The sequence below is a fragment of the Lontra canadensis genome, unplaced genomic scaffold (assembly GCF_010015895.1).
Source record: "Lontra canadensis isolate GAN:19392208 unplaced genomic scaffold, GSC_riverotter_1.0 scaffold15, whole genome shotgun sequence".
In the NCBI taxonomy this organism is placed as follows: Eukaryota; Metazoa; Chordata; class Mammalia; order Carnivora; family Mustelidae; genus Lontra; species Lontra canadensis.
Genome location: NW_022631009.1, coordinates 22643862 through 22670664, shown reverse-complemented (window position 1 = coordinate 22670664; position 26803 = coordinate 22643862). Strand labels below are relative to the sequence as shown.

The following is a 26803-nucleotide window of genomic DNA, read 5'->3' as shown; positions in this document are numbered from 1 at the left end:
ATAGGAACAACAATACCTACTGCATAGGAGCGTAAGGATTACATGAATTAATGCATGTAAATAGCTTTGCATGTTGCCTGCTCAGAACATGCGTATAACAGTTATTCCCATTATCATCAGTTTCATGCAAATCTTTTGAACTGAAGAATTATTACCTTTCACTTCTTGGATTTATACTGAGTATAGACAAACCTGATTTTTTTTCCTTAAGTATTTGAAAACCCTGCCCTACAATCTGATAAGTCTACAAATGTTTAAATTTTTTACTTTTCCATCATGAAGTTGTATGAAATAGTGGCTTCTCAGATATGGTTCAAGGCTAATCAGTGGTCCACATGGGTTCTTAGAAACCATGCAAGCTGTGGGATCCTATTGCCTTAATGTTTCTATTAACATAGCATTTCTGCTCAAGTTTCTGGTATGGATTAATAAACTATTAATGGTGTTAAATGGATGCTTGTTTTTTATTAGTTGGTAGCTCTTCAGAAACTCATAAAAAATTTCCCATTCATTTTGTTCAAACGGTTGGGGATGAATGGCCTGAGAGGCTCTTTACTCTGCCAAAGTGGATCATGAAAAATATGGTCATTCAACACAGCAAACATATATTGAATTCAGAATATGGGAAATGCATTGTACTACATACTGTGAAACTATCAAGAGATATCCTCTGTGGTGGCCATCTGTTGTTTGCTACCGAGCATCCATTTTCCCTCTGTTTGGAACTAGGTGGCTTTCACCCACTCCTCCAGCCATATGGTTTAGGTGGGATTGACCCCTTACCCAAGTCTAGAGGTGGGCCTTGCTTGGCTTAAGGTTGCTGGCACATCCCATCTCCAAGACCATAGTTTTGGATTCAGAGTGGGCATAACACATGGTTTTAAACAGACTTGTTTCCTGGGGCTTCTGGTAAAATGAAGCTTGTTTTTTTTTTTTTTTTTCCCCCATGGGAACTTCTGGAAGAGACACTCCCTCTTTCCGTGGGCAGTATAATAAGGATATGAGGTCTGGGAGAACCTAGAGCTGTGAAGGGGCAAAGCACCACACAGATTCTTAAGATGAAAGGGAGCAATACCAGTAGCCAGGAACTATCTGAGGCCAGCCCTTCTGCTGGTCATGTGAGCCAACACATTTTTTTTTTTTTTTAAGTAGGCTCTACACCTATCATAGAGCCCAACACAGGGCTTGAACTCATGACCCTGAGGTCAAGATCTGAGCTAAGGTCAAGAGTTAGACGCTTAAGCAACTGAGTCACCCAGGTGCCCCACCAATACATTTCCTTAAGCCAAGGAGATTTGTTTAAGCCAACTGGGGTTTTCTGTCACTTCCAAGTATGAGAATCCACATGTTCTTTGGTCTCAGAAGTTAAAAAAAGATTCATGATAGCTGCAACCCAGGTGTTAACAATTGTTCTATAATATTGATTCATATGTGTAAGAAAACTTGATACAGGGACTAAAATTATTATGGAAACAAAGTTAACCAATGGCAAGTATTTATTGAAATGCCTTGAGAGAAGGGATTATATCTGTTGGGTGTTCTAGGACCATTCTTGGCACATAATTAAACTCTCAATATATGTTGATTGAATGTGTGAGGTTAATACTATGCTAGATTCTGTGTTTCCCACATAAAGGAGACCCTCCCTTTGCCATTCAGGCATTCCTGATTACAGGTTTTATTGGCCATAGACTTTCTTTTGAATATATTTTTATATTTTTTAATTAATAAAATTTATTTATTTTTTTTAAATATTTTAAAAATATTTATTTATTTATTTATTCAATAAAATTTATTTATTTATTTTTTATTTTTATTTTTATTTTTTAGAGATCCTAGAATTAAAATTTGTTATTTAGGGGAGCTTAGGTTCATAGCAAAACTGAAGGGAAAATATAGAGAATTCTCAGATACTCACTTCCCCTGCACATGGATAATTTCTTCCATTATCAACATCCTATTCATAGTGGCACATTTGTTATAATTAATGAACCTACATTGACACATTATCACTCAAACCCATAATATACATTGGGGTTCACTCTTGGTGTTGTACATTCTGTGGGTTTTGGCAAATGTTTAATGATATGTATCTACCATTATAGCATTGTAGAGAATAGTTTCATTACTCTAAAAATCTACTGTGCTCTGCCCATTCATTCTCTCTCTCCCTAGCTCCTAGCAACCACTAATCTTTTTACTGTTTCCATCGTTTTGCCTTTCCCAGAATGTCATATCGTTGGAATCAGAGTCTTTTTAGATTGGTTTCTTTCACTGAGTAATATGGATTTTAGTTTCCTCCATGTCTTTTCATGGCTTGATAGGTAATTTCTTTTAAACATTGAATAATATTCCACCATCTTTAAGTACCTTTAGTTATGCACTTAACTGGTAAAGGAAATCTTGGTTGATTCCAAGTTTTGGCAGGTATGAATAGAGCTGCTATAAATATCTGTGTGCAGTTTTTGGTCACAAGTTTTCAAATTCTGTGGGTAAATAACCAATGGGTGCAATTACTAGATTGTATGGTAAGAGTATATTTAGTTTTGTAAGAAAGTTCCAAACTGCCTTCCAAAGTGGCTATACCGTTTTGCGTCCCCACCAGCAATGAATGAGAATTCCTTATGCTCCTTATACTTGCCAACATTTGGTGTTGTCCGTGTTTCGGATTTTTGCCATTCTAATAGGTGTGTAATGGTATCTCATTGTTTTAATTTGCAATTCCCTAATGATGTATGATGTTGAACAAATTAAATGTGGTTAATGCTCTTGTACTTAAATCTCCCCTGCTTAAACTGCATGGTGATGGCTTTGAATTATAATTGTAGTGTGGTTGACATTGATAGCTGGATTTGTGTTCTTCCAGCCAGTGGACTTTAATAAATAGCATTCAGGAAATTTCTGTGTAAGTCCTATAGTTCTGATATTTCCATCATGTCTCTAGAATCTTCTCATGGCAAATTGCTGTGTCAAACTGAATTATGAAAGTGAGTCAGGTTTCTTCTTTTTAGGGCAAAAATTCTGTTTTGTTGCAGTATTTTTTTCTCCAAGTTTTACTTCTCTAAGAACAGCATAGTGAGTTAACATTTCAAAACATAGTTAAATGAAAAAGCCCATTTTGGAATGCCAAGCTGTCATAGAGTTAATTTTATCTCTCTGATATAACACTATAATAACATTATTTTGTACTTGATGCAAACATAAGCACACCAGTTTCTATCATTTTTGCCCTTGGTTTTTGGAGATGGAATTTAGAGGGAAAACACATTTAGATAGGAAATATTGAAATCTATTGAAAGTGTATAGAATTATTTAATAGTACAACAGGGTTGCTTGTTTCTTTTAGAATTGACATCAGGTGGGTAAGCTAACCGGAGCTGCCAAGACTGTATTTTAATGATCTCTAGGGTTTATCTCTTATTTAAAATTTGTTGTCATTTAATCTGCATGTGTTAAGTCACTGACACTTGCTAAATTCTTTTTCAGATTTGTTGGTTGTCTCTGTTTGGTGTTGATCATTTGATCACTTTGATGTATGGTAGGAAGAAGAAAGTAGTTATCTAATTTTCACTGAACAGTCTTCCCTAAGGTATCAGATATATTCATTTTATATTTTATCTGTCATCAGCTACAGATTGTGAAATGCTCTGAAAGAAACTTTAAATTCAGGGCTCCTACTTTGTCAGCTCTCACTCAGTATTGCAGTGGTAACAAACAACCCCCAAATTTCTGTGGCCTGGACCTCCTAAGATTTCTTTCTTTCTTTTTTTCTTTTTTAAAGATTTTATTTATTTATTTGACAGACAGATCACAAGTGGGCAAAGAGGCAAGCAGAGAGAGAGGGAGGAAGCAAGCTCCCTGCCGAGCAGAGAGCCCGATGCGGGGCTCGATCCCAGAACCCTGGGATCATGACCCAAGCTGAAGGCAGAGGCTTTAACCCACTGAGCCACCCAGGCGCCCCTCTTTTTTTTTTTTTTAAGATATATTTATTTATTTTAGAGGAGGGAGGAAGGGCAGAAGGAGAGGGAGAGAAAATCTCAAAGAGACTCCACACCAACCACGGAGCCCGATGTGGGGCTTGATCCCAGGACCATGAGATCATAACCTGAGCTGAAATCAAGAGTCAGACACTTAACCGACTGAGCTACCTAGGTGCCCCTCCTAAGATTTATTTCTTGTGCACTTTGCATATAAATATATAAAGTTGGTATCACCTTTGCTTCTTCCTCAAGTATCTTTTTCATTCCAGGATCCAGGTTGAAGGAGTCCCCATCTGGGACATGTCATTCTTGTGGCTGGAAGAAAAGATCTCTTAAAAGACAATCTAAGCTTGCAGTGGCTCTTTGAAGTTCCTGCTCAGCTGGGGCCATATACCTTTCCTATTTACATTCCATTGGCCAGAGCAAATCTCACAGCCAAGCGAAGCGTTGGTATCTTCTAAGAGAGACACTGCATTTTACAAGGCAATTGATTGGCATGTGTCATTCTCTTACAGAATTGGGGGAGGGGAGATAATACAATATAGCATTAGTATAATTTTAGATAAGGCCAGTGGTATCTTTTTCTATCATGCCCTGTTCCTCTGATGCTTCTCTGAAAAGTCCTTTCCCTGTTCCTCTCACACATTCCTCCATCACCCCTGTGTTTTTTTGTTTGTTTTGTTTTGTTTTTGCCAAGTAGACCCAGGAAACCTCCCCAGCTTCTCTGCCAAGTCTTTTGTGGCATCTTTATGAGATAGTGCCTGCATGATTTCTTTAGTTAAAACTGACAAGAAATTGTATAGCCTCTGGAGCTGTCTGTTGTGATAAAGAATAGTTCTGCTCTGAGCTGGGTAGGCTCCATATTTGCTGATTATATCCACTATTTTTGTTTTACTCCTGGTGATTACTTTGAAGTTTTAAATAAATCAGATAATTACTGCTTATATCTATTTGATATATGTTGAGAACCCTTACAAATCTTATTTTTTTAATTTAATTTTAAAAAATTTTTAATATACATATAATGTATTATTAGCCCCAGGGGTCTGTGAATCGCCAGGTTTGCACACTTCACAGCACTCACCATAGCACATACCCTCCCCAATGTCCATAACCCAACCACCCTCTCTCTACCACCACTGCACCCCCAGCCACCCTTGGTTTGTTTTGTGACATTAAAAGTCTCTTAGGGACAAACATTACTCCTATTGTCTTATGTTTCTTTATAGCACACATAGCAATTCCTACCTCTGTCATCTCATCTGATACTCACAAAAATCCTGATGGTGCCACTGTTACTGTGATTCCCATTTTACAGGCCAGGAAAAGTTAAGCAACTTATTCATGAGCAAAGGCTGGTGAGCTCTATAGTTGTATTCAAGGCAGGTTATATATCAATGGAGGCTCTCTGTTACTGATAAAAAAAAATACCCTGTTTTAAGCATACCTGAAAGAATGGACAATGTCGTACAGCAAATATTTTGTAAAAAAGTTTTAGATGAAGATCGTCGTTTCACAGATAGGATTCATCTTAAAATTAAGCAACAAGGTCTTTGTTTTGAGTGATCTTATAACTAAATTTCAGTTTACATGCAACTTTCCCCAGGAAAGCAATTGTTATATAGATTAGGCAATATGGTTATGGAGCGCAACATTCAGTGAAGCAGATTTCCCCATTGCAGTAAATGGCATCCCCTCCATACTCCCACTTAGAGTGGTCTGTCCAGTCTTCTTTCTCTCCGCCTCATTGCCCTCTCCAACCACTACTGCTCTCAACCAGAATGTGGCAGTTGCCCCCTAAATAGCCCTCCATACCTTTTCTTGCCTCCTCCATCCCAGCAGACTAAGACTAGTGGTATATCCAAAATGTAACTCTGAATTTGCCTAATTTCTCTGTCCCCACCCAGATTCCTTACTACAGCTACGCGGCTCCCGTGTGATGTTACCCTGCCACTGCCTGCTTCTTCTCATGGCATTCTCTCCCTCACTCTGCGTCTTTAATCTCCTTCTCTCTTTTTCAATCTCCTTCTCTCTTTTTTTCCCTGGCTTCCTACTCCAGTCTATTAGTACTCCCTTCTCAGATCCCACCTCCTCAGCAGAGCCAGCCATGACCCCTAGACTACGGTAACTAGTGCTGTTTCAGTCGACCACAGCCATAAACTCACCTCCATACCCCCAGCATCACGAAGACCTGTAGATTTTCCATTTTAGATATCACTGGAAGCAGACTGAAGTACATTGGACCTTCCGGCTGCTCATTTTCACAGATGTCTAAGAAGATGATGTTTTTTGTGGAAGTCCCCACTCATTCACACCGATCTACAAGGAGATACTCAGGGGTTGAGGAGAAAGCAACCAAGTTCAAACAGGCCTCAAAGCAACCATATTTAAGACAACCAGAGCAACTGTGTTTCAAACATAATACGCCTCATGTTTTAGACTGCAACTGGCTCCCTGTGATAACTGCTAAAATTAATCAAAGTGCCCCCAAGTGTGACTGCCTTTCGTGCAGTGGCCTGACCAGTGGAAGCAGTTTGGAATCCTAAGTGATCGGATCGCTAAGGATTGGTCTGTGCTCCACACTTGTTGCCGTTGTGTGTTGTGGCATTGGGTCCCCAGACTTCTTGAGTGTGCTACAAGACAGGTTGAATTAAACACAGAGGTCCTGTGGGGCACCTCTCCATAATACAACAAAATGCATAAGTTCTGTGTTTTTGAGGTCAGGTATCAGCATGGCAGGTTGGCTTGCGGTATGCTGCTCCATCAGCCAGACGGCTGCCTCTCGAGAGATGCTGGTAATGCACTGTGCCCACGGATTTTGATGAAGTCAGGTCTCGGCTTGCTCTCCAGGTAACAGCCCGGGTTTAATTTGAGCCAGATCTCAGGAGACAGTTTGGAGAGAGTGGGTCACACACCTGTGGCTGTCCTTTGGGGGTGCCCTTCGCCTCTTGCTCTTCTTTCACTCAACTAATAGCTGAGTTTAATATTTTTTCCCTGAAAATTGTTTCAAGGAGGCTGTTTTCCTTGCCTTATTGGAACTCATAGAATGAGAATAGGGGTCCAAAAATATCTTGGTTGAGAATTAGAAGATTTTAGAATGTCTCCTTGTCTGTTTGGGGGCCTGGCAGTAGGCCTCCTCTTCACTGTAAATTAATAGATGTTTCGTCTATTTTTGTCTTCCCTTCTTTGTTCTTTTCCTAGGAATGGCCTTCTCTTCATTTTCAGGCTATTGAAGTCTTCTAAGGCTCATTTAAAGTTTCATCTTATAGGAAACTTCCTAGATTTCCCCCAGTCAGAATTATTTTGTGAAATTTTACTTTGTACGTTCATTTAGACTTGTGACATCCTGTGTTCTTTTTAAAGTTTTTGTTTACCTACTTTTCTCCACCAGATATTCTAGTTTTTTAAAAGATTTTATCTAAATTCAATTTAATTAACATATACTGTATTATTAGTTTCAGGCGTACAGTTTAGTGATTCATCAGTTTCATGTAACACCTGGTGCTCATTACACCACGTGCCTTCCTCAATGCCCATCACCCAGTTTCCTCCATCCCCCCACCTACCTCCCCTCCAGCAGCCGTCAGTTTCTTCCTTATAGATCAGGATCTCTTATGGTTTTCCTCCCTCTCTGTTTTTATCTTATTTTATTTTCCTTCCCCTTCCATATGTTCATGTTTTTTTTTCTTAAATTCTACATAGAAATTATATAGCACTTGTCTTTCTCTGACTTATTTTGTTTACCATAATATACTCTAGTTCCATCTGCATTGTTGCAAATAGCAGGAGTTAATTCTTTTTGATGGCTGGGTAATATTCCATTGTGCATGCAAATGTATGTATGTATGTATATATATAAAACTATGTGTATATGTGGTATACATACCACATCTTCTTTATCCATTCATCCATCCATGGACATCTGGGCTCTTTCCATAGTTTGGCTATTGTGGACATTGCTGCTATAAACATTGGAGTGCATGTACCCCTTCAAATCACTACTTTGATATCTTTTGGATAAATACCTAGTAGTGTAATTGCTAGATTGTAGGGTAGTTCTATTTTTGAGGTTTTGAGGAGCCTCCATACAATTTTCCAGAGTGGATGTACCAGTTTGCATTCCTACCAACAGTGTAAGAGGGTTCCCCTTTTTCAACATCCTTGCCAACACCTGCTATTTCCTGAGTTGTTAATTTTAGCCATTCTGACCCGTGTCAGGTGGTACCTCATTGTCATTTTGATTTGCATTTCTCTGATGATTTTTTCATATGTCTGTTAGCCATTTATGTTTTCTTTGGAGAAATGTCTGTTCATGCCTTTTGCCCATTTCTTGACTGGATTTTTTGGTTTTGGGGCATTGAGTTCTTTAAGTTCTTCATAGATTTTGGATACTAGCCCTTTATCTGATAAGATATTTGCAGATATCTTCTCCCATTCCATAGGTTGCCTTTTAGTTTTGTTGGTTGTTTCCCTTGGTGTGCAGAAGCTTTTTTATCTTGATGAAGACCCAATAGTTCAATTTTGCTTTTTTCCCCTTGTCTCTGGAGATGAGTCTAGTAGGAAGTTGCTGTGGCTGAGGTCAAAAAGGTTGCTACTTATGTTTTCCTCTAGGATTTTTTTTAAAAGATTTTATTTATTTTTTTGACAGACAGAGATCACAAGCAGACAGAGAAGCAGGCAGAGAGAGAGGAGGAAGCAGGCTCCCTGCCGAGCAGAGAGCATGATGCGGGGCTCAATCCCAGAACCCTGGGATCATGACCTGAGCCTAAGGCAGAGGCTTTAACCCACTGAGCCACCCAGGCGCCCATCCTCTAGGATTTTTTATGGATGCCCGTGTCTTTCATCCATTTTGGATTTATTTTTGTGTATGGTGTAAGAAAGTGCTCTAGTTTCATTCTTCCGCATGTGACTGTCCAATTTTCCCAACTCCATTTGTTGAAGAGACTGTCTTTTTACCATCGGTACTCTTTCCTGCTTTGTCAAAAAGACGAGTTGACTGTAGAGTTTAGGGTCCATTTCTGGGTTCCCTATTCTGTTCCATTGATCTATGTATCTGTTTTTGTGCCAGTACCATACTGTCTTGATGATTACAGCTTTGTAATACAGCTTGAAGTCTGGATTTGTGATGCCTCCAGCTTTGGTTTTCTTTTTCAACATTCCTTTGGCTCTTCGGGGTCTTTTCTGGTTCCATACAAATTTTAGGATTGTTTGCTCCAGCTCTGTGAAAAATGCTGGTGTTAGTTTGATAGGGATTGCATTGAGTGTGTAGACTGCTTTGGGACACATAGGCAATTTTATAATATTTGTTTTTGAACAAATCAAGATGAACATGGAATGTTTTTCCATTTCTTTGTGTCTTCCTCAATTTCTTTCAAAGTGTTCTATAGTTTTCTGAGTGCAAATCTTCTACCTCTTTGGTTAGGTTTATTTCTAGGTATCTTATGGTTTTTGGTGCCCAGATTTTCCAATTTTTGAGAATAGGACTGAAACTAAGTCAAATTCATGCTGCCCCCAGTGTCTAGTATGAAGCTCCAGCCAGTAGGAGGACTGTAATTTGCTGAATGAATTGGAATTTTTAAGGGTTGTTCTTTCATAAGAAGGACATTGAAGAATTATAATATTCTCCATAAACAAATGGACACTCAAAAAGGACTGCTCTGATGTTCTTTTATCTGTCTTTCCATGAATTTGCAATTTCCTTACCACTTCAGGGCAAAACACTGAAGTTTCCAAGAATAACTATTTTTCCTTCTCCATAACGGAGTTCAGGAAAAACCAGCCGTTCCACTGGACCTAGTTATCTTGTGCGGTGTACTCAGTATGAGATTATGTGATAAGACTAAGAAGCTAGGCTTCCTTTTGGGTGGGGCTGGAGTATTTCCTGTTTGGAGGCTAAATCTTCGGAAATCAGAATTAATTTTCTAAAACATACCACATTGAATTGAGCCCCAGAGACATGTTTTTTTTTTTTCTGTTTGTAGTCTTTTCCTTTCCTTTTAATAATAGGAGACATAAAAATTCTCACTTTGCTATCTTCCTATTCTTAACTTTTCTTGGGGGAAATCCAGTTAGAAAATACGAAGCGTGGAGTCTCTTTATCAAATTCTTCATAGAAAAAATGATCTGAGCCAGCACCACAGCAGTCAACATCTGTTGTCTCTGAAAGGAGACCACAGCGGTAATTATGCACGGGGTAAGTTGCATAAAAAATAAATTGATCAATTTAAAAAATTAGGTGTGGAGAATAAAAAGGCACCTGAGGACTTTTTACAGTTTTTGTGGTACAATCAGCTGTATCCAAGAGAGCTGCTTTATAATGTGAATATTCTTAGCTTCAGCCCCACATATTCTTCAGAATTAACTATCATAATCCCTTTCATTACTCTAAAAGAGTCTGATGACTCTTTTCCCAGGTGAAGTCTCCCTCCCAACTCCCCTGTTAATAGTTTGGGACCTAATGTGACAGTAGTACTTGGATACGGGGTAGACTAAGAAAATAAAATAACTTAAGAAGACTTTTTATATACCCATTTATTCTTCCTCTTTATTCCCCTTAAAATGAAAATACTGAGACTTTCTATTTTACATTTATGAAAGAAGATAGCAGTGCAATTAGTAGGAGGACCATGATCCTTGGATTCAAATCTCAGCTTCAACACCTAGTAGTTGTATAAATGGACTTCTCTGCATATCAGTATCCTCCTGATAACTACTTTGCAATTTCTCTGGCCATTCGTATAAACAATAGATATTCAAGTATAGCTGTTATTGCTATTATCATCCATTACCCTGACCTACAGAAATACACAACTTCCTTGAAAAGTATACATTTTTGGAGAGTAATCAGGGATGAATATTATTATACTTTAATTTTTTCTTTTTTAGTTTCTTTTGCTTCATTCCGTATATGCATGTGTGCATGTATTTATGATTATGAATGTGTGTGTGTATGAATTTCACATAATGCGTGTTAGGCACCATTTCAAGCATTTTGATAATATTAATGAATAACACAGATAGAAGATTCTACCTGCTCATGGAGCTTACATGATTGTAGTAGGTATAGATGGAAGCTGATAAATTCTGTGGAAAAGTGAAGCAAGGGAAGAGGGAGAGGGATTTGGGAGTGGGTTGCACTTATAGATAGGGAGGTCAGGGTAGGCCTTAGTGTAAATATGACACTGGATTTGTGTTCTTAGGGGTTTTCGTGTACTATCTTTGAGAATGGAGAATGGGGAGAAAGGAGATGAGAGCACAGAAAAGAAGAGGAACCTGTTGATTTGTAGGAGAACTTGAGTATTTCCTTTGTGTAACATGTGTCCAACACAAACTACTATAGATGAGTGAAGCCTTCCAGGTGGCCTCATTTTATCTTATTCAGTTTGAGCAAAAATCTTCTTTAAATGCTTTTTCTACATACCCTGAAAGATGGATACTGAACACAGTCCACTTGGTCTGTGACTGCTGCCGGAGGGCATCACCATGACTCTCGCGTCTGTTGCTGAACTGTCATGAAGCAAGGTCCTCAGGGCCAACAGAGTTGTTTTTGGCTCTTTGCCTACGTAATGGCTGAGTCTGTAGTGGTTGTGAGTTCTACATCGTAGCTACTACACACATATGGCTATTCAAATTAAAATAAGTGGCATTAAAAATTCAGTTTCTTAGTCACATTAATCACATTTTAAGTGCTTGAGAGCCATACGTGACTAATGGCTACTGCATTAACACAGAGAGAGAACATTTCCAGCAGTGCAGAGAGTTCTGTCAGCATTTGTTATTTTACATGTTCCTATCTCTGACATTGTCTTTTCTGGTACTATCAGCTTCCAACTGTATCTCTTCCTTTTGATTTGTTGTTTCTCATGGTTTATAGGTTTAAATACTAGATTTAGAATTTTGTGTGAAGTAAGGGTGGAGAGTCTCTCAGAGAGAGCAGAGGAGTTTTCTTATATTCAAGTCCTTGAGTTTTCAAACTTAGAATTTATATTCCTATTCTGACTGCCCCAAGGCCTTTTTCGCTTGGTTATTGTTATGCAGCTGTGCTCTGTGTGGTAAGAGAATCAGATGCTGAGTTATTATGAGAGAAGTGCTATCAAACTTTAAAGGTAAAATTGTACTTTTATGGAAATGCTTTAGACCCAGTCAGTGGTACCCTACTTGGAGCAATGCTATTCAAGGAGTGTTTATTGACAGACTGTCTATGCATACGCCAAGCACTGTGTTAGGCCAGGGGATGCTAACAAAAATGAACGTAGCTCCAGTCCCTGAGATCACAGTTTACGTGGTGGAGAGAGTCATAAATAGGCCGAGTTGCAATTGCCCAGTGCCCAGGTAGGCCCAGGATGCTCTGAAAGCCCAGAGGAGGATGATTCATAAGCCAGCCTTCCCTGGGGGTGGTAAGGAGGGAAATGAGACAGGAGATCAGAGGCCAGGGGACTTCTCCTAAAGAAGAGATTCTTAAATGGCATCCTGAAGGATAAATGGGTGTTAGTCACATGATGGAATTAGGAGAACGAGATCAACAAGACGTGATGTACGGTAGTGTGAACAAAGATGCTGAGGAGTGAACTGGCATGGTGAGAACGGGAACTTTAAAGTGTATTTTTGATGGAAGTTGTAAGAAAAGGGAGATTGTCTTTGTAGAGAGAGGCAGGCTTTGAATGGTGTGTTGAAGTGATGGTTTTCAGCAGAGCTGGAGAGGGGCAGGGCAGGGGTAGTGACCTAGGCTGATCTGACTTTAGTTCAGATTAGTGCAGGCAGCTCTGTGGAGGTGAAGTTTGGGGGAGATGGGCTGGAGGCTGCTACACCAGTGGTGTTGGGTGGGTGGAAGAGAGAGAGCCATAGCAGGCTCTCAGGCCAGAGGTAATGAGGGCCTGGTGTGAGAGAGTGGAACAGAGGACCTGGGTTCAGTCAATGTTTAAGGCCTGAAATTATGAGTATTTGAGGATCAATTAGATGTGGGGACTGAGGGAAAGAGGAGTCAGAGATAACTCTAAGCTTTCAGGACACCAGTTAATTGAACTTTTCTTCTATGTTTACAGCCTAGGTTTTGACCCACAGCTTCTACTAGTGATTTGCTTTGGTAACGGTGGTGTCTAAGATGGGTTTTGGCTGTCCAGGACACCATCACACTGTCATTTGTTAAAAGAACTTAAAGCACAGACCATAGTGAAGTACCACCCTCCTATCACTTTAATTCTGCAGCAACCTATGAAAGTTTATAGAAATTCAGCTTCATTTCTAGTGGCTCCGATCCAGATGCCCAAATTACCCCATTGCTGGGACAGCCCTTAGGTGGACCATTGAATCTGTTACTCATTATGAACAACTGAAAACCATCAGCAAAATTCTTGTATTATGCCAACAGTAACACTAGTCAAGTATTAAGGTAGGTTTTGGAAAGTTATGAATCTCAAAATCTGTCTAGCTGAACTCTTTTTTGTATGTTTATACATATTTATTTATCATGTGGAAAAGCTAGTGGCTTCCTTTTTATAATTGTGCATTACTCTTTTTTTAGGTTATAAATTAAATTCTGAGTTCTGACTGTTGGTGGAGACATGCTTATGAGATCTGCAGTCATTCACTTTAAAGTAAAAGTACAAATTGAGTCCAGGTAGGGGATCCAGAAATAGGAGTGGAGCCAGCCCAAAGGGTCCATTACAATGGGGCCTATATCGAAAGCAAGAATTCTCACATACCTGCAGTGTCTTTTAAAAGGATTTTCCAAGTAACAGTTAATATTTTAATGCCATCTGCTAACCTTCCAGGAAAACCTAGTTCTCTCTTTTGCAAGATTAAGGAACCATGCCAAATACATGTTGATACTTCTGTTTTTACCGATGTATTTCATGACTGCATGACTAAAGCCACAAAAGAGTAGGCAGCAGGTACTTTTCATAGTTTTATTTAGTCACTGCACTTGGCCTTTGACGCTGACTATCTTCTCCTTGTCACTCAAACTGCTCCATCAAATTACATCTTCACTAGTCTGGCAGTTTTAAATGACTTCTTGGAGGCTCTGAAATGCTGCTCCCTAATCGGGAAGATCTGGGCGAGTCTTGTAGGAGGAAAGATGGCACATCTCTTCCAAGTGAGACAACAGCATTATGGGACAATTACATAACATCTTCAGAAGTTTTATCTGGAGAATAGCATTGTGTTTGGTGATGAACAAGTACTGTAAGTTGAGAAGCATAAGTTTTCATATTCTTTAAGAATATGGGATAAAGGAGGAAAGAAAGCAAGCTGACTTTTTGTAGTTCCTGGTAGAGGTTACATTAACTATTTGTCAAAAGTTGGATTTTTGAAGATTCTTGGCTCCTAAGAACATTTGTCATATACTGCCATTTTTGTATGCTGTCCATGAAGACTGTTTAATAACATATCAAAATAACTTTATAAAAAGATAAGTATGTGTTTCATTAATCCCAGTGGGAGCTTTGTAAAGTGCATTTTCTTTATAAGTAATTAGTGTCATTCTGTGAACTCATGACTTCTTAGGGTGGGAAAGAAAGGGTAAAAAACTATCTTTTCAAGCAATTTGTGATTTAGTACCAGCTGGTCAAGTGAGTTGAAAAACCTTCTGAGTCATATGTCCTATTATTTTGAATGCCTTTTCTCTCCCTTGGGAAACTGACTAACCTCTGCAGTCTCTCTCCCATGGCAAATCACTCTAAAACTTTGATCTCCTCAAAGCAGTTTGTCAGATGTAGCAGACAAAGCATGTGTGACTTTTCTGTGCCAATTCAACCTGGCCAGTCGGAAACCATAAATTAAGTCTATATGACTTTTATTTCTAGGCATTACGGCAGAAGTTCTGGTGGTGACCTCTTTCGAGGAACTGCAGAGAAGGGCCCCAGAAGCAAGAGGCAAGATTGTTGTTTATAATCAACCTTACGTCAACTACTCGAAGACAGTGCAGTACCGGGTCCAGGGGGCAGTGGAAGCTGCTAAAGTGGGAGCTTTGGCGTCCCTGATTCGCTCAGTGGCTTCCTTCTCCATCTACAGGTTGGTCATGGTGTTCAATTGAAATTCTTTAAAAAACCAGGATTGTCCATGAAAGAGGAGCCCTTATGAAATAAAAACAAACCATTCAAATGAAAATACTGATTGTTTATGGAACTTTTCCCCATTCCATATTCGGTCATTTGTTTGTAACATCTTCTTTAGCCTTTTTAGGATTCCAAGCATTATTTGTACATTCTTTTAGAAAGCTTTCCACATCTTTGATGACCCCATAACATTCCTTATGTAACCAATATGTTATGTATTTTCATTGGAGGGAGAACTGAATTCACGTCTGTGTTTCATCAAAGACTCTTCATGACTTCAGAGGAAGCCAGGCCTTTTCCCATTGTTGCTAGAGAAGTGAAATAAAAATAAAGTGGGTAACATGATGGGAGTTGTCTGTGGTCTAGTGGAAAGAGAGGAGGAAGCAGAGGATCTTGGATATAGACCTGGTTCTGCTCCTAAACAAGCATGTGGCCTTGGGAATGTTCTTAAACTCCTTGGGTCTCGCCATTCTCTTCTGTGAATCAGCGATGATGAAGAATTTAAATTTACAATGTCTCTTTGAGAATAAATGAGAGGAACTTATGAAAGATACTTGGTTTTCTGCAAAGGTCTATATAATGTTTTGTGGTATTCAACAGCAACATAAGTTTTTTCTTTTTCTTTGTAGTTGTGGTTGAGGTAACTGCAAAGTGCTTTATTGACTCTCAGTCTTAGGATAAAATTTAGCATTGCAGTAGGTAAAAGTTCTAGGACTTGACCTATAGACATTTGGCCTAGTTTAATAGCTACATATGGTAGTGTCACACATTGAGGGTGAAGTATTTGATGGATATAAACATGGATAAAAGAAGTACCCCCTTCTGCTCGTAGTCTGTTCTCCTAAAGATAGAAAAAGAAAACAAGGTATGCAGAAACAATTGCAAATGGGGCTTATTTGGGTTTCAAGAACAGATTAGTATCTATTGTAAAGGAGGGTTTATTTATTCTACACAATTTTTGTTTGGAGATGGAGACACAGCTGCTTGACCTTAATTAGCACCCTGAACCCTTGAAAATAATATAACTGAGGAGACATCAGCAAATAGAAAACCAAGTCAGAAGGGAGTTGTCCAAAAGCACAAAGAAAAAAGGAAAGGGACATTTTTCTTTTATGGGGATAAGATATCTTCCAGGGAGGAAGGTGGGACATGTTAAAACCATTTTAAAAAGTTTTATAAGAGAGGAACTAGTTCCACTGATGTCATAGTGCTAAAATAACGTTCTATGTAGAGACTAAAGGTTTGGGGACTAATGAAATAATCATTGGACCATATTCTTTTGAATGGTTAATCTTCCCGGGAGGGAAGTCCTAAACTGACTAGTTTCCTTCCCAGAATACCTCAATCGCCGCTTAGAGTAACATACTCCTCAGCAAGCTGTGGCCATTCACTATGATTTCACTGGTCATGAGATCTAAATTATGGAGTTAGTCTGTTGCTTTTTGAAATTGGGTAATTGCCAAAAATATTTATTTAAGGACTACTATTCATAAGACTAATAAACTCCCAGATGACTTAGTGTACTGCCAGGGTTAATTGACATTTTTTTTTCTGTTATAATGAAGATGTCTGGGAACCAAGGCTATAACCTAAGAGCCCCAGAAAAATTTTGCCCAGCATAGGATGTAGACATCTATTGTTAGCCTCTAACATTTGGGGTCAACAACTTATAGTTGTATATTAAAAAGACATCTTTCTTTTTCTTCATATTTCTAGATCTAGACTGATTATAGTTTTTCCTTGATTTTATAGCTAACCATATTTCACTGGACTCTTGACTCTTATAACTTCATATTTTTGACATTTATAAATACATAATAACATTGCCCTTTACACAGTACTTTAGAATCTTTCACATATGTCATCTTACTTGTTCTGACGACTTAGTGAACCAAGCAGAAGGGGCATTATTATTCCCATTTTACAGATAGAGAAATTAAAGTTCAGACAATTCAGCATAATACCATGTTTAAATCCTACATCCTGAAAAATAAAACCAAAATGAAACAAACTCTGCCTCTTTGTCCACTTCTAGCTAATTGTTCCACAGAGCTAATTTTCCTTAAAGAGTATTTTATGTTCCTGTCTCCATTTCTTCATCCGTCATTCACTCTACAGACCATTTTTATTTTATTTTATTTTATTTTTATTTATTTTTTTAAAAGATTTTATTTATCCATTTGACAGATCACAAGTAGGCAGAGAGGCAGGCAGAGAGAGAGAAGGTAGGAAGCAGGCTCCCTGCTGAGCAGAAAGCCCGATGCGGGGCTCAATCCCAGGACCCTGGGATTATGACCCGAGCTGAAGGCAGAGGCTTGAACCCACTGAGCCACCCAGGCGCCCCGACAGACCATTTTAAAAAAATTTTTTTAAATTAAATTTTATTTTTTTTCAGTGTTCCAAAATTCATTGTTTATGCACCACACCCAGTGCTCCATGGAATATTCTACAGACCATTTTAATCTGGCTTTGCCAGTATTGAAATGGAACCTGTTAAGGTCACAAATAGCAGCCCAACTTGTCAAATCTAATGGACCTTTTCCAGGCCATCATCTTACTTCCCCTCTCTGAAGCATTTGTCACTGCTAACTGCTTCCTAAATACCTCTTCTCTTTGGCTTCTGTCACTTCTTTCTTATATTCTCTTTCTTGCTCTCACCCCTTCCCATTCTCCCACTTTCCCTCTTCGTTTTCCGTTCATCTGGCTTCTCACCTGAACATTCTACTCAAGCATTCCTTTATGCTTGTGACTTCAGCCACCATCTCCACTGTGACACCTTTCAAACCCACCTCTCTTTCCCATACTGCTGCCTGAGCCCTAGGCCCTTATATCCCAGTACCTCCTGATACATCTTTCAGATGTTCCACAGCTATCTACACTGCACTTTTCTTCAAAACAGAACTCATCTTTTTACCTCTTTATCCTGAATTTCCTACCTCAGGGAAGAGAGTATCATCTATTCTGCCTCCTAAGTTAGAAGGTTCTTGAGTACTTTTTCCCTCTTCCCGTATCCATCGTTTCTGCTAATTACTGTGTCTCCTGGGCTCTGCTCTTAGTCGTTTCAACAAACACGTATTTAGTAGCTCCAGTTCCCAACGTTACTGCACACTCTAGTAGTTAGGAGTCACTAACACTTTCCTGATGTACCACGTTTCCTCAAGGCTTCATGACTTTGAATATGCTTTCCCCTTGCAGCCTTCTGTCCTCTTCCTCACTGTCTCATGCCGCCCTTCAGGATTCGTCTTAAGTGTTTCTTCTTCTGAGGAGCCCTCTCTGATACCTAACTCCAGCTCAGGCGAGCACGTCTTTCTTCTCACACCATACCGTGCATACTCTGAATCATAATGTCTTGGAATAGTTGTGGTTCCTGGTGTGGTAGGGGACACTGACTCTTGTAACGACTTCAAGTCTCAGTCCCTTAACACAACAGCAGCTGGTTGACTGCTCACATGATGGTTCCAAGAAGATGTTCAGCAGGTGGCCTTCTGCTCTTTCCCATCTTGTGACACCATAACCTCTAAGATCTCAGAGTCCTCTTTTGCATCCAGCTGGCAAGTAAGAAGATAGAGAAAGTCAATAATCAAATGGGAGGTTTCCATGGCCAGGTCTGAACACCGTATACTTTATTTACTTCTACTCAAATTTCACTGCCCAGAATGAAGTTATTTGGAGGCTGGGAAATTTGGTCTGTCCTTATGCCCTCAGAGGAAGTAAACTGTCCAGTCCATCCTAATCACCTCACTCCAGTCTAAGTTCCAGACAAACATGAAAAAGAATATATATATATATATATATATATATATATATATAATGTATATAATATATATATTTAGTGGTGTAATTAATATATTTAATATATACTACATACGAAGTATATTTGATATATACTATATTATAACATACTAAATACTAGTACATTATAAAATAATATATTTAATATATACTATATATGTGTGTATATATATATATACATATATATATATTTAATACCTCTCTATCTCCATCATCTAGTATGTTTGTTATGTAATAGTCACTCAGGAACTGTTCTGTTGAAGGAATGAACTTGTTTGAAATTGTATGGTCAGTGGTAGCAAGGCTTTTTTTTTTTTTTTTTAAAGACTTTACCTATTTATTTGACAGATAGAGAAATCACAAGTAGGCAGAGCAGCAGGCAGAGAGAGAAGGGGAAGCAGGCTCCCTGCTGAGCAGAGAGCCCAATGGGGGTCTCAATCCCAGGACCCTGAGATCATGACCTGAGTTTAAGGCAAAGGCTTAACCCACTGAACCACACAGGCACCCTGGGGGCAAGGCTTTTAATGACAAACAAGGTGACCAGATTCTAGATGCTCTGTCCAAACTGTGTCGCCTTTGTATAATAAGTTAAAAACAATGTGATTTTTAGAGCACTTTGCTTTGCATTTAAGGAAAATATGGAGATGCCCTAAATTGCCAGAGTATATCTCTTTTCTGCCCCAACATTTGTGAACAATGATGTCTTGAATTGCTGATTGAATCAAACCGCTCCCTTCTCTCTGACAGACATTTTACCCATAGTTCTATGGGAGTGGTGGTGATACAGGATGCCGTTTAGGAGTAGCATAGAGATCAGCAACAGTAGGGAACAGAATAGAAATTGTAATTAGTTTCTGCTCGGCTTCAAAATCAGAGAATCCCCTAAAGGGCAGAAAGTGTTTGATTTGACACTTACCTGTGTAGTTAACCATATATGTCAGCCATTTGGGAAGTATAATAGTCACATGGTTACATGACGAATGATTTAAGAAACATTTGTAAAACGTCCATTACTTGTTGCCTTTAGTATCTCTAGGCCCATTGCTATCTTTTCTCTGTATTGCCATTATTAATATTCTTGTGCTCAAATTTACTTCAAAGAGAAGATTTTTTTTCTTTGTTAATGCTTTTATAGTGACTTTTCTTTTGTTCACCATTAAGTATCAACTGGGACTCTCATTAGATCTTTTTTAGTTTTTCTGTATGTAAAATACTTTTTGCCTTTGTCATAGCAGGATATTTTAAGGATAAGCATAATAATATTATTTTAAGTTCTGCAGAAGAACCATTTGTCTTACATTATTTCTCAAATTAATTAGTTTTTTAGTAAATATTTATTGAGAGCTAACCAGTGCTCAGAAGTTGTCAAGCTGTAGGGTTATTAAAATGAGTTAGACATGTTTTTTGTTCCTCAGAAATATTCTGTCTGGCTAGAAGAGAGGAGGGTAAGCTTAAAATATAAAACTAATCTCTTTTTGTATTTAGTGCCAAATAAGTGATGGGGGAAAGGAATGAAGGAAAGAAATGAACATTTATTTAGCATCTACTATGTACTATGCATCTCTGATGGCTTGACTAGTTTGTTTCAATTAATTCTTTATGCAATCCAATGGAGGCAGATAATTGGTATCTCTTTTACTGAAAGACAAACAGGCTCAGAATGCTTAAATAATCAAGTTACACAGCTAATGAAAGAACTAGGATTCATAATTAGAGTCTCTGGTTCTAAATTCTATGCACTTTGGATTGCACCAAGCAACCTATGCTTTGGAATCTAAAAGGGACAGCAGAAATCTGATTAGGGCTGGCTATATAGTGGATTTTGAGTATACTCAATGAAGAAGTTGAACTTGAACAATAGAAGAGGGGTGTAAAGACATTCTGTACATGATCAAGGTGAGAATGCATTAGCCAACAGGTTTCATAGGAGATCAGGGAAATGTAATTTTGGGGTGAATGCGACGAGATCAGGTTATGAAGAATCCAGAGTACCAGACTGGGGAGTTTTGAGTTTTATGTAGAGGAAATGGGGAATCATTGAATGTGGTAGAGTTGGGGGGGTGATGTTTTAGAGTAATGTTTCTCTAAAGGTGGTCTCTGGAACACCATCCGCACCCTCACCTGGGAGCTTGTTGCTGCGCAAATTATCTGGCCTCTCCTGAGACCCATTAAATTAAAAAAAGCCTGGTGGTGGGGCTTGTGGTTTAACTAGCTCTCCAGGTGATTCTGACGTATGTTAAAATTTGGGAACTAATGTTCAGAAAGATCAGTCTGGTGACTAGGTAGCCTGCTGTGAGAAGGAAAGACAGGAGAGTGCCCTACTAATGCAGATGTGAAATAATGAGGGCATCCATGTTGGCAGTGGGAATGGGAAGTGAGAGACAGCAAAGAGGGATAGTGTGAAAAAGTGATCAGAACTTGGTTGTGTTTGAAGGGGACAGAAGGAAGCATCGAAGTTTACTGTAAGGCAAGGATCAAAAACCGTGGGATGAGTCTGTGTTCAGTTCAGCCCAACGTTTAAAAATCATGAGAGTTAACAAGAAATAGGAATTTGTGGTTTTTAGAGACAACCCAGATCTGGCAACATCTAGTATGTTCCATAAGGCAGGCCAGCAGATTGGATAAGCCACCAAGTCCATTTAGTTGGTGGGAGGTACCCTTACCAGTCTGTGGAAATTTCTTGGTTTCCCTCCACCCAGCTTGGTGACCAGAGAATGATAAGAAGTGTCCGGGGTCAGGAGGGGGAGCTGACTGCAGGCAACATGAGCAGCTTGGTTTTTAGATATTTTGAGTTTGAGGCAGCTGTGAGAATTTCCATTAACCTGGTTTTTATATTTTTTAAGAAAAAAAAAAAAGAGGTAACAGGTAAGCATTTCCATTTCTCTGTTATCTACCTTTTGGATCACCCAAGGCGATTTAAAATTCTGGGCTGCCTTCCTTGCAATGCGGGGGCCCTTGGGACTCCTGCCTCCTGCCTTCTCAACATATGAGCTCAAGAATGCAAAGTAAATTTTATATTAGCCCAAGTAAAATACTATTCAGAAGGTAACTCCACTGAGGCCAAATTGTCTGTTGTACTCCCATTGCCAAATACACATTTTCTTTCCTAGTTATTTTCTCCATTGCCCCAGATAATTGAACGCAGACTAAGTTTTAATCAGCTAAGGAAGCAAAAGGCTCTCCCTCCACTTCACTGTGAAAATTGCATCACCTCGCTGGGTAAGGATGCATGGAGGTGGCAATGATTGTTGATAGAACTTGCTTTGTAAGTTTCTCCTGCTTTATGTTTTATATCACTGTTAATAGAGGATAGTGAAGAGGAGGAGGAAGAGCATCAATCCAGTTTGAGGATGACTAAGATCTGATTAAACATTCAGCTGGAGAGAGACGAGTGAATCCAGGTGATGTTTATGGAGCGTTGGAGAGGGCGAATGTTCTACCATCTGGTGAGAGAGCCGTGAAAAGGTCTATAAATCAATCTCTATAATGATACTTAATTAATACAGAGTCGATAAATGACATAATTGAAGCACTGGTTGGGCTACATCATAGAGTTAAATAGCTTCAAAGAGGGCTCTGATTAAAGCTATTACAATTTATAAAACATTCTTCATCTTAAGAAAGCATCTTGATGAGATTTAACAGGAACATTTTTGTAATCAGAGGACCAGCTTAAAACATTCAGAGCAGAGGTGAAATGTCTTAAGAGTCTGTTTTGGATGGTTTTTGAAAACCAGTTATTCCCAGAGAGTAAAAAAAAAGCTTGCCCCACCCCCCCACCTCCTGTTGCTTTTCTAATGGGAGAAAATTAATGCTGCTACTTCACACTTAGACCATCTTGGATTTTTGATGGCCTGGTGGTTTGGTTCTTTGTGGTGTGACCTTAGCATAATTAGCTATGAAGCTTGATTTAAATTGTTTTGAAATATCGTTGCAATTTGGGGGGCATATGTGCTGCTGGGGAATTACAAAATAAGGAAGATACTACCATGACTCAAAACCCAGCAACTGGGCCAGCCATTAGTAGGTTCTTTTCCTGCCTTACGTTGTTTTTGCTTAATTCACTCTGAGGCTCATAACAGATGCACGGTAATCAAGCAGAATGCCAGTTCTCATCATTTATGCAGGTGGAGGGCCACTGTGCTCCCGCGGGGGGAAACCAGAGAAGACCCACACTGAATGCAGCATTTTTTTTTTTTTCTTCGCATCATCCCTTTCTTTCCCCTCTCTCTGATTTTGAAAGGCAGATTCTTTTTAGAATGCCTTTGTTAGAAATTCCAAAGTGTTCTCTTTAATCACCGAAATCTTACTGCTTCAGGTTAGGGTGACAGCCGTACTCCCTCAAAGTGGATAGAGTCGGGCCATGACTCCCGAGCCTTTCCCCCTGCTTCTGGAGCCTTTGTTAGCCATTTGCCAGATGTGTGACCTTGGCAGACTGTGTAAACTCCATGCCTCAGTTTCACCTTAAGGTGGGGGCGATAAAGGTACCTTCTTTCTGGTGTTTTGTGAGGTTTTAAATGAGATGTTGGTATTGCCTAACACAGTTTTACGTAAAGTGCTACTGTTATATAGTCTTGTCCAATAATGACTGGATATACTTATCGACGGAAAGAGGAAGGAGGGGAGAAAAGTGTGGAGTGGCAGAAGAAGGGAAGGAGGAAGAAAAGGAAAGGAAGAGAGGAGAAGAAGAGAAAAAAATAATTTATTTGGTATCACTGTTCTCACTGCAGCCTTCTGCGACCCTAGCGCTGTGTTGTCATCTCGATCTCCGCCTGTTTAGTTTGTCCAGACTCTGGGGGATGTGTTTGCCAGTCTGTTTGTCTCTCTGGCCCGGCAGTTCTCCTAGGGACATGCGGTGTGTCTTCTTCATCTCTGTGTCCCCAGGGCTGTGCTCAAGGCCTGGCACACAATAGTACTGCAGTGAATGAATAAAGAGGCAGGGGCAGCCTATCCAGTTTGCTAACCTGTGAATTCAAGGTGTCACCATTTCACATTCATAGAAGTTGAATAATACTGTAGATGAGGTGACTAACCTTTTGAATTGCTACTTATCAAAAATAGAATCTCCGGAATCTGGGAGCAGACTATATAGTTATGTAAATGTTGGTAAAGTATTGCAAACTGCATATAACTGTACTGCTTTGTGAGGCTGCTGTAATTAATGGTCTGTTTGCATTCCTAGTACTGACTGTCATTTTTCATCTGCTTATAACCTTGATACAAAAATGTGTTCTTGGCTGGTGTTTTGCATTCATAATTTTAAAATGTATAGAAATGTTCACCTTCTATTTTCCAGCTTTCTGATTATTGAAAGCACAAGCTTAAGAATCACATCACCGTGGCATGTTTTTCTGAATCTCGGGTGGTAAAAAGAAATTAATGCATTTTGAATTCAGGTTTCAGGATTATGACAATGTTGTTTGCTTATGCAGTTCCCTTTGAAAAAATGTCTAGTGTAGGATATGAACCAGAAGATTCCTGAGTAGCCTCTATAGTCAGTCTTTCACTGTTGCTGGTGCCTTTGTTCCCTCTCTCTCATGAAAGCTAAAGGCGACTCTTAAACTCTTCTTGCGTCCACATGACCTGTTGGCCTCTTTAGTCTTCTGGAGAAAGCGCCAACCAGAAGGTACTACAGGGAAACCTTGGAGGCTAACAAATCTGACAGTATATACCGTGGGGTTTGGAATCAGACAGACCTGGATTCAGATGCAGGTTTGGCTACGGAGAGGTTGTGTGGCCGACCTCTTGCACACTGCTTGCCCACTGTGAGCCTGCTCCCTCATCTGTGATGTGGGGAGAATACTGTTTCCCTCTAGAGCTGTTGACAGAATGAAATGAGATCAAGCACTAGACATGGGACCTCAGACCTAGGAAGCCCTTGGTGAATTATAATTGACATTTTGATCATGGTCACTGTTGTCATCATTAGGTTATGATTGGACAGAGCAGGTAGCTTGATAGGAACTAACTTAGAAAACAGAACTCCTGAACTCTCCACAGTGTGGGCTCCAGAGACCTTGGTTCTGATTATCTCCTGATTTCAGAAACTACTCTTGTCTTCTTCAGTCTTTGGCTTAAAACTCTGCTCTTTGTCTTTTCTCCCCACTCTGGCCTCACATTGAATGCTTGGAATTATTCTTGCATGTAAGTGTTAAAGCTGTGGTGACTCAGACCAGTGATCGGTGTGGAGTTTCTATTTTAAATGCTATCCAAGCTATTTTCCACCTCAGGGCCTTTGCACTCACTGACCCCCTTTATCTGGAATTCTGTAGCTTTTTCTATGGCTGTCTTCCTTTCAATTTTTAGTTCTCTACTGAAAGGTTTTTTGTTTTGGGGTTTTTTCCGCCTCGAAGGCCTTTCCTGACCGTCCCAAGTAGAGTAGGATTTTCCCTCAAATTCTCTTACCTAGTATCTCTTCTGTCTGCTCAGAATCCTAATAACATTTGGTAACTTCTGTCTGTCTACCTGTTATTTGTTTAGGATGTTTCTCCCCATGAGAATATAAATTCCATGAGGACTGGACTACATCCTTCTCCTACACCATTATATTCTCAGTACATAGGAGATTGTCTGGCACACGACAAGTACTCACGAGATATATGTGAAAGAATAACAATTTTAAAAAATCATCTAAGATCAAAAGAATAGAGAACCAACCATAAATAAATAAATACTGAATCATGTCTGTTTTCTGAAGCCACATTCTAAAGTATCACAGATTTTTTTCCCCAACTTTTTTTTTCTTGGAAAAATATCAATCTATGGTAAAAATTAAAAGAATATTAAATGACTCATAAACTCTTTATAAGAGAAGTAAACTCTTTTTCCAGAGAGGTGGTACCTTTTTACATTTCCACTAGCCCTGTGTGAAAGTTCAGGCTTTTCCACATTCTCACCAAAATTTAGTGTTGTCAGTCTGTTTAATTTTAGCTATTCTGGTGAGTGTGTGCTGGTACCTCACTGAAATGTTGATTTTCATTTCCCTTATGACTAATGATGTTGAGTAGTCTTTCACATGCCTGTTGGTCATTTCTGAATCCTCCTCTGTGAAAAGTCTGCTCCTGGCTTTTGCCCCTCTTGTGACTGGATTGTTTCAATTTTTTATTTTTTTGAGATTTTATTTATTTATTAAAGAGAAAGAGAAGGCGCATGTATGAGCTAGGGGGAAGGGAGAGGGAGAAGGAGAGGCAGACTCCCTGCTGAGCAGGGAACCCCAATGTGGGGCTCAATCCCAGGACCCTGAGATCATGACCTGAGCCGAAGGCAGTTGCTTAACCAACTGAGCCACCCAGGCATCTCAACTGGATTATTGTTAAATTATTGAGTAGTGGGAGTTTTTCATTTATTCTAGATACAAGTGGGTTGTCAGGTATATGTTTTGCTAGTACTTTCTCCCAGTTGATGTCTTGCCTTTTCCTAGTTTATGCTGTTGTTTTGTTTTTTGGCTTAGCACTGTCTTTTGATGAATAAACATTTTAAACTTGATGAATTCGAATTCATCAGTTGCTTTCTGTGTTCACTCATAAGCCCTTTATCAACATTCATTATTTAATATTTTGCCACATTTAGTCTCTTTCTCTGTTTCTGAATCCTATGAAAGTGAGTTAGGTATAGCCATGAGGACGCCTCACCCAGAAACACATTACCATGTTTTTCAGGAAAACAAGAACCTTCTCTAACATAATGCAGTATTTTCACTGTCATCATACCTATGAAATTTACATTGTTACATAATGCGAAGTTTATCCATATGCAGATTGCCCCAGTTGTTCCTCCTTCCGGTAATGTCCTCGCTTCCCCCCACCACCCCAATTTCAGAATCCAATCAAGTACATCCTTAACATTTAGTTGTCCTGTAACTTTAGTCTCCTTTAGTCTGAACTGTTACCTAGCCTTTTTAATACTTAATGACACTGACATTTTTGAAGAATACAGGCGGCTGTTGCGCACAATGTATCTCAGTTTGGGGTTGTTATT

The 26803-nt window shown here is 39.2% G+C and overlaps 1 protein-coding gene across 2 annotated transcripts in view; it reads left to right on the top strand.

Annotated features, from left to right (window-relative positions):
- The window catches only part of CPQ (carboxypeptidase Q), a 358351-nt gene that overhangs the window by 32162 nt on the left and 299386 nt on the right, over positions 1–26803 (top strand). For both annotated transcript variants that reach the window (XM_032858649.1, XM_032858650.1), the window contains exon 2: positions 14783–14990. In XM_032858649.1, coding sequence (XP_032714540.1) covers positions 14783–14990 — 208 coding nt within the window. The remainder of the gene's footprint in view (positions 1–14782; positions 14991–26803) is intronic.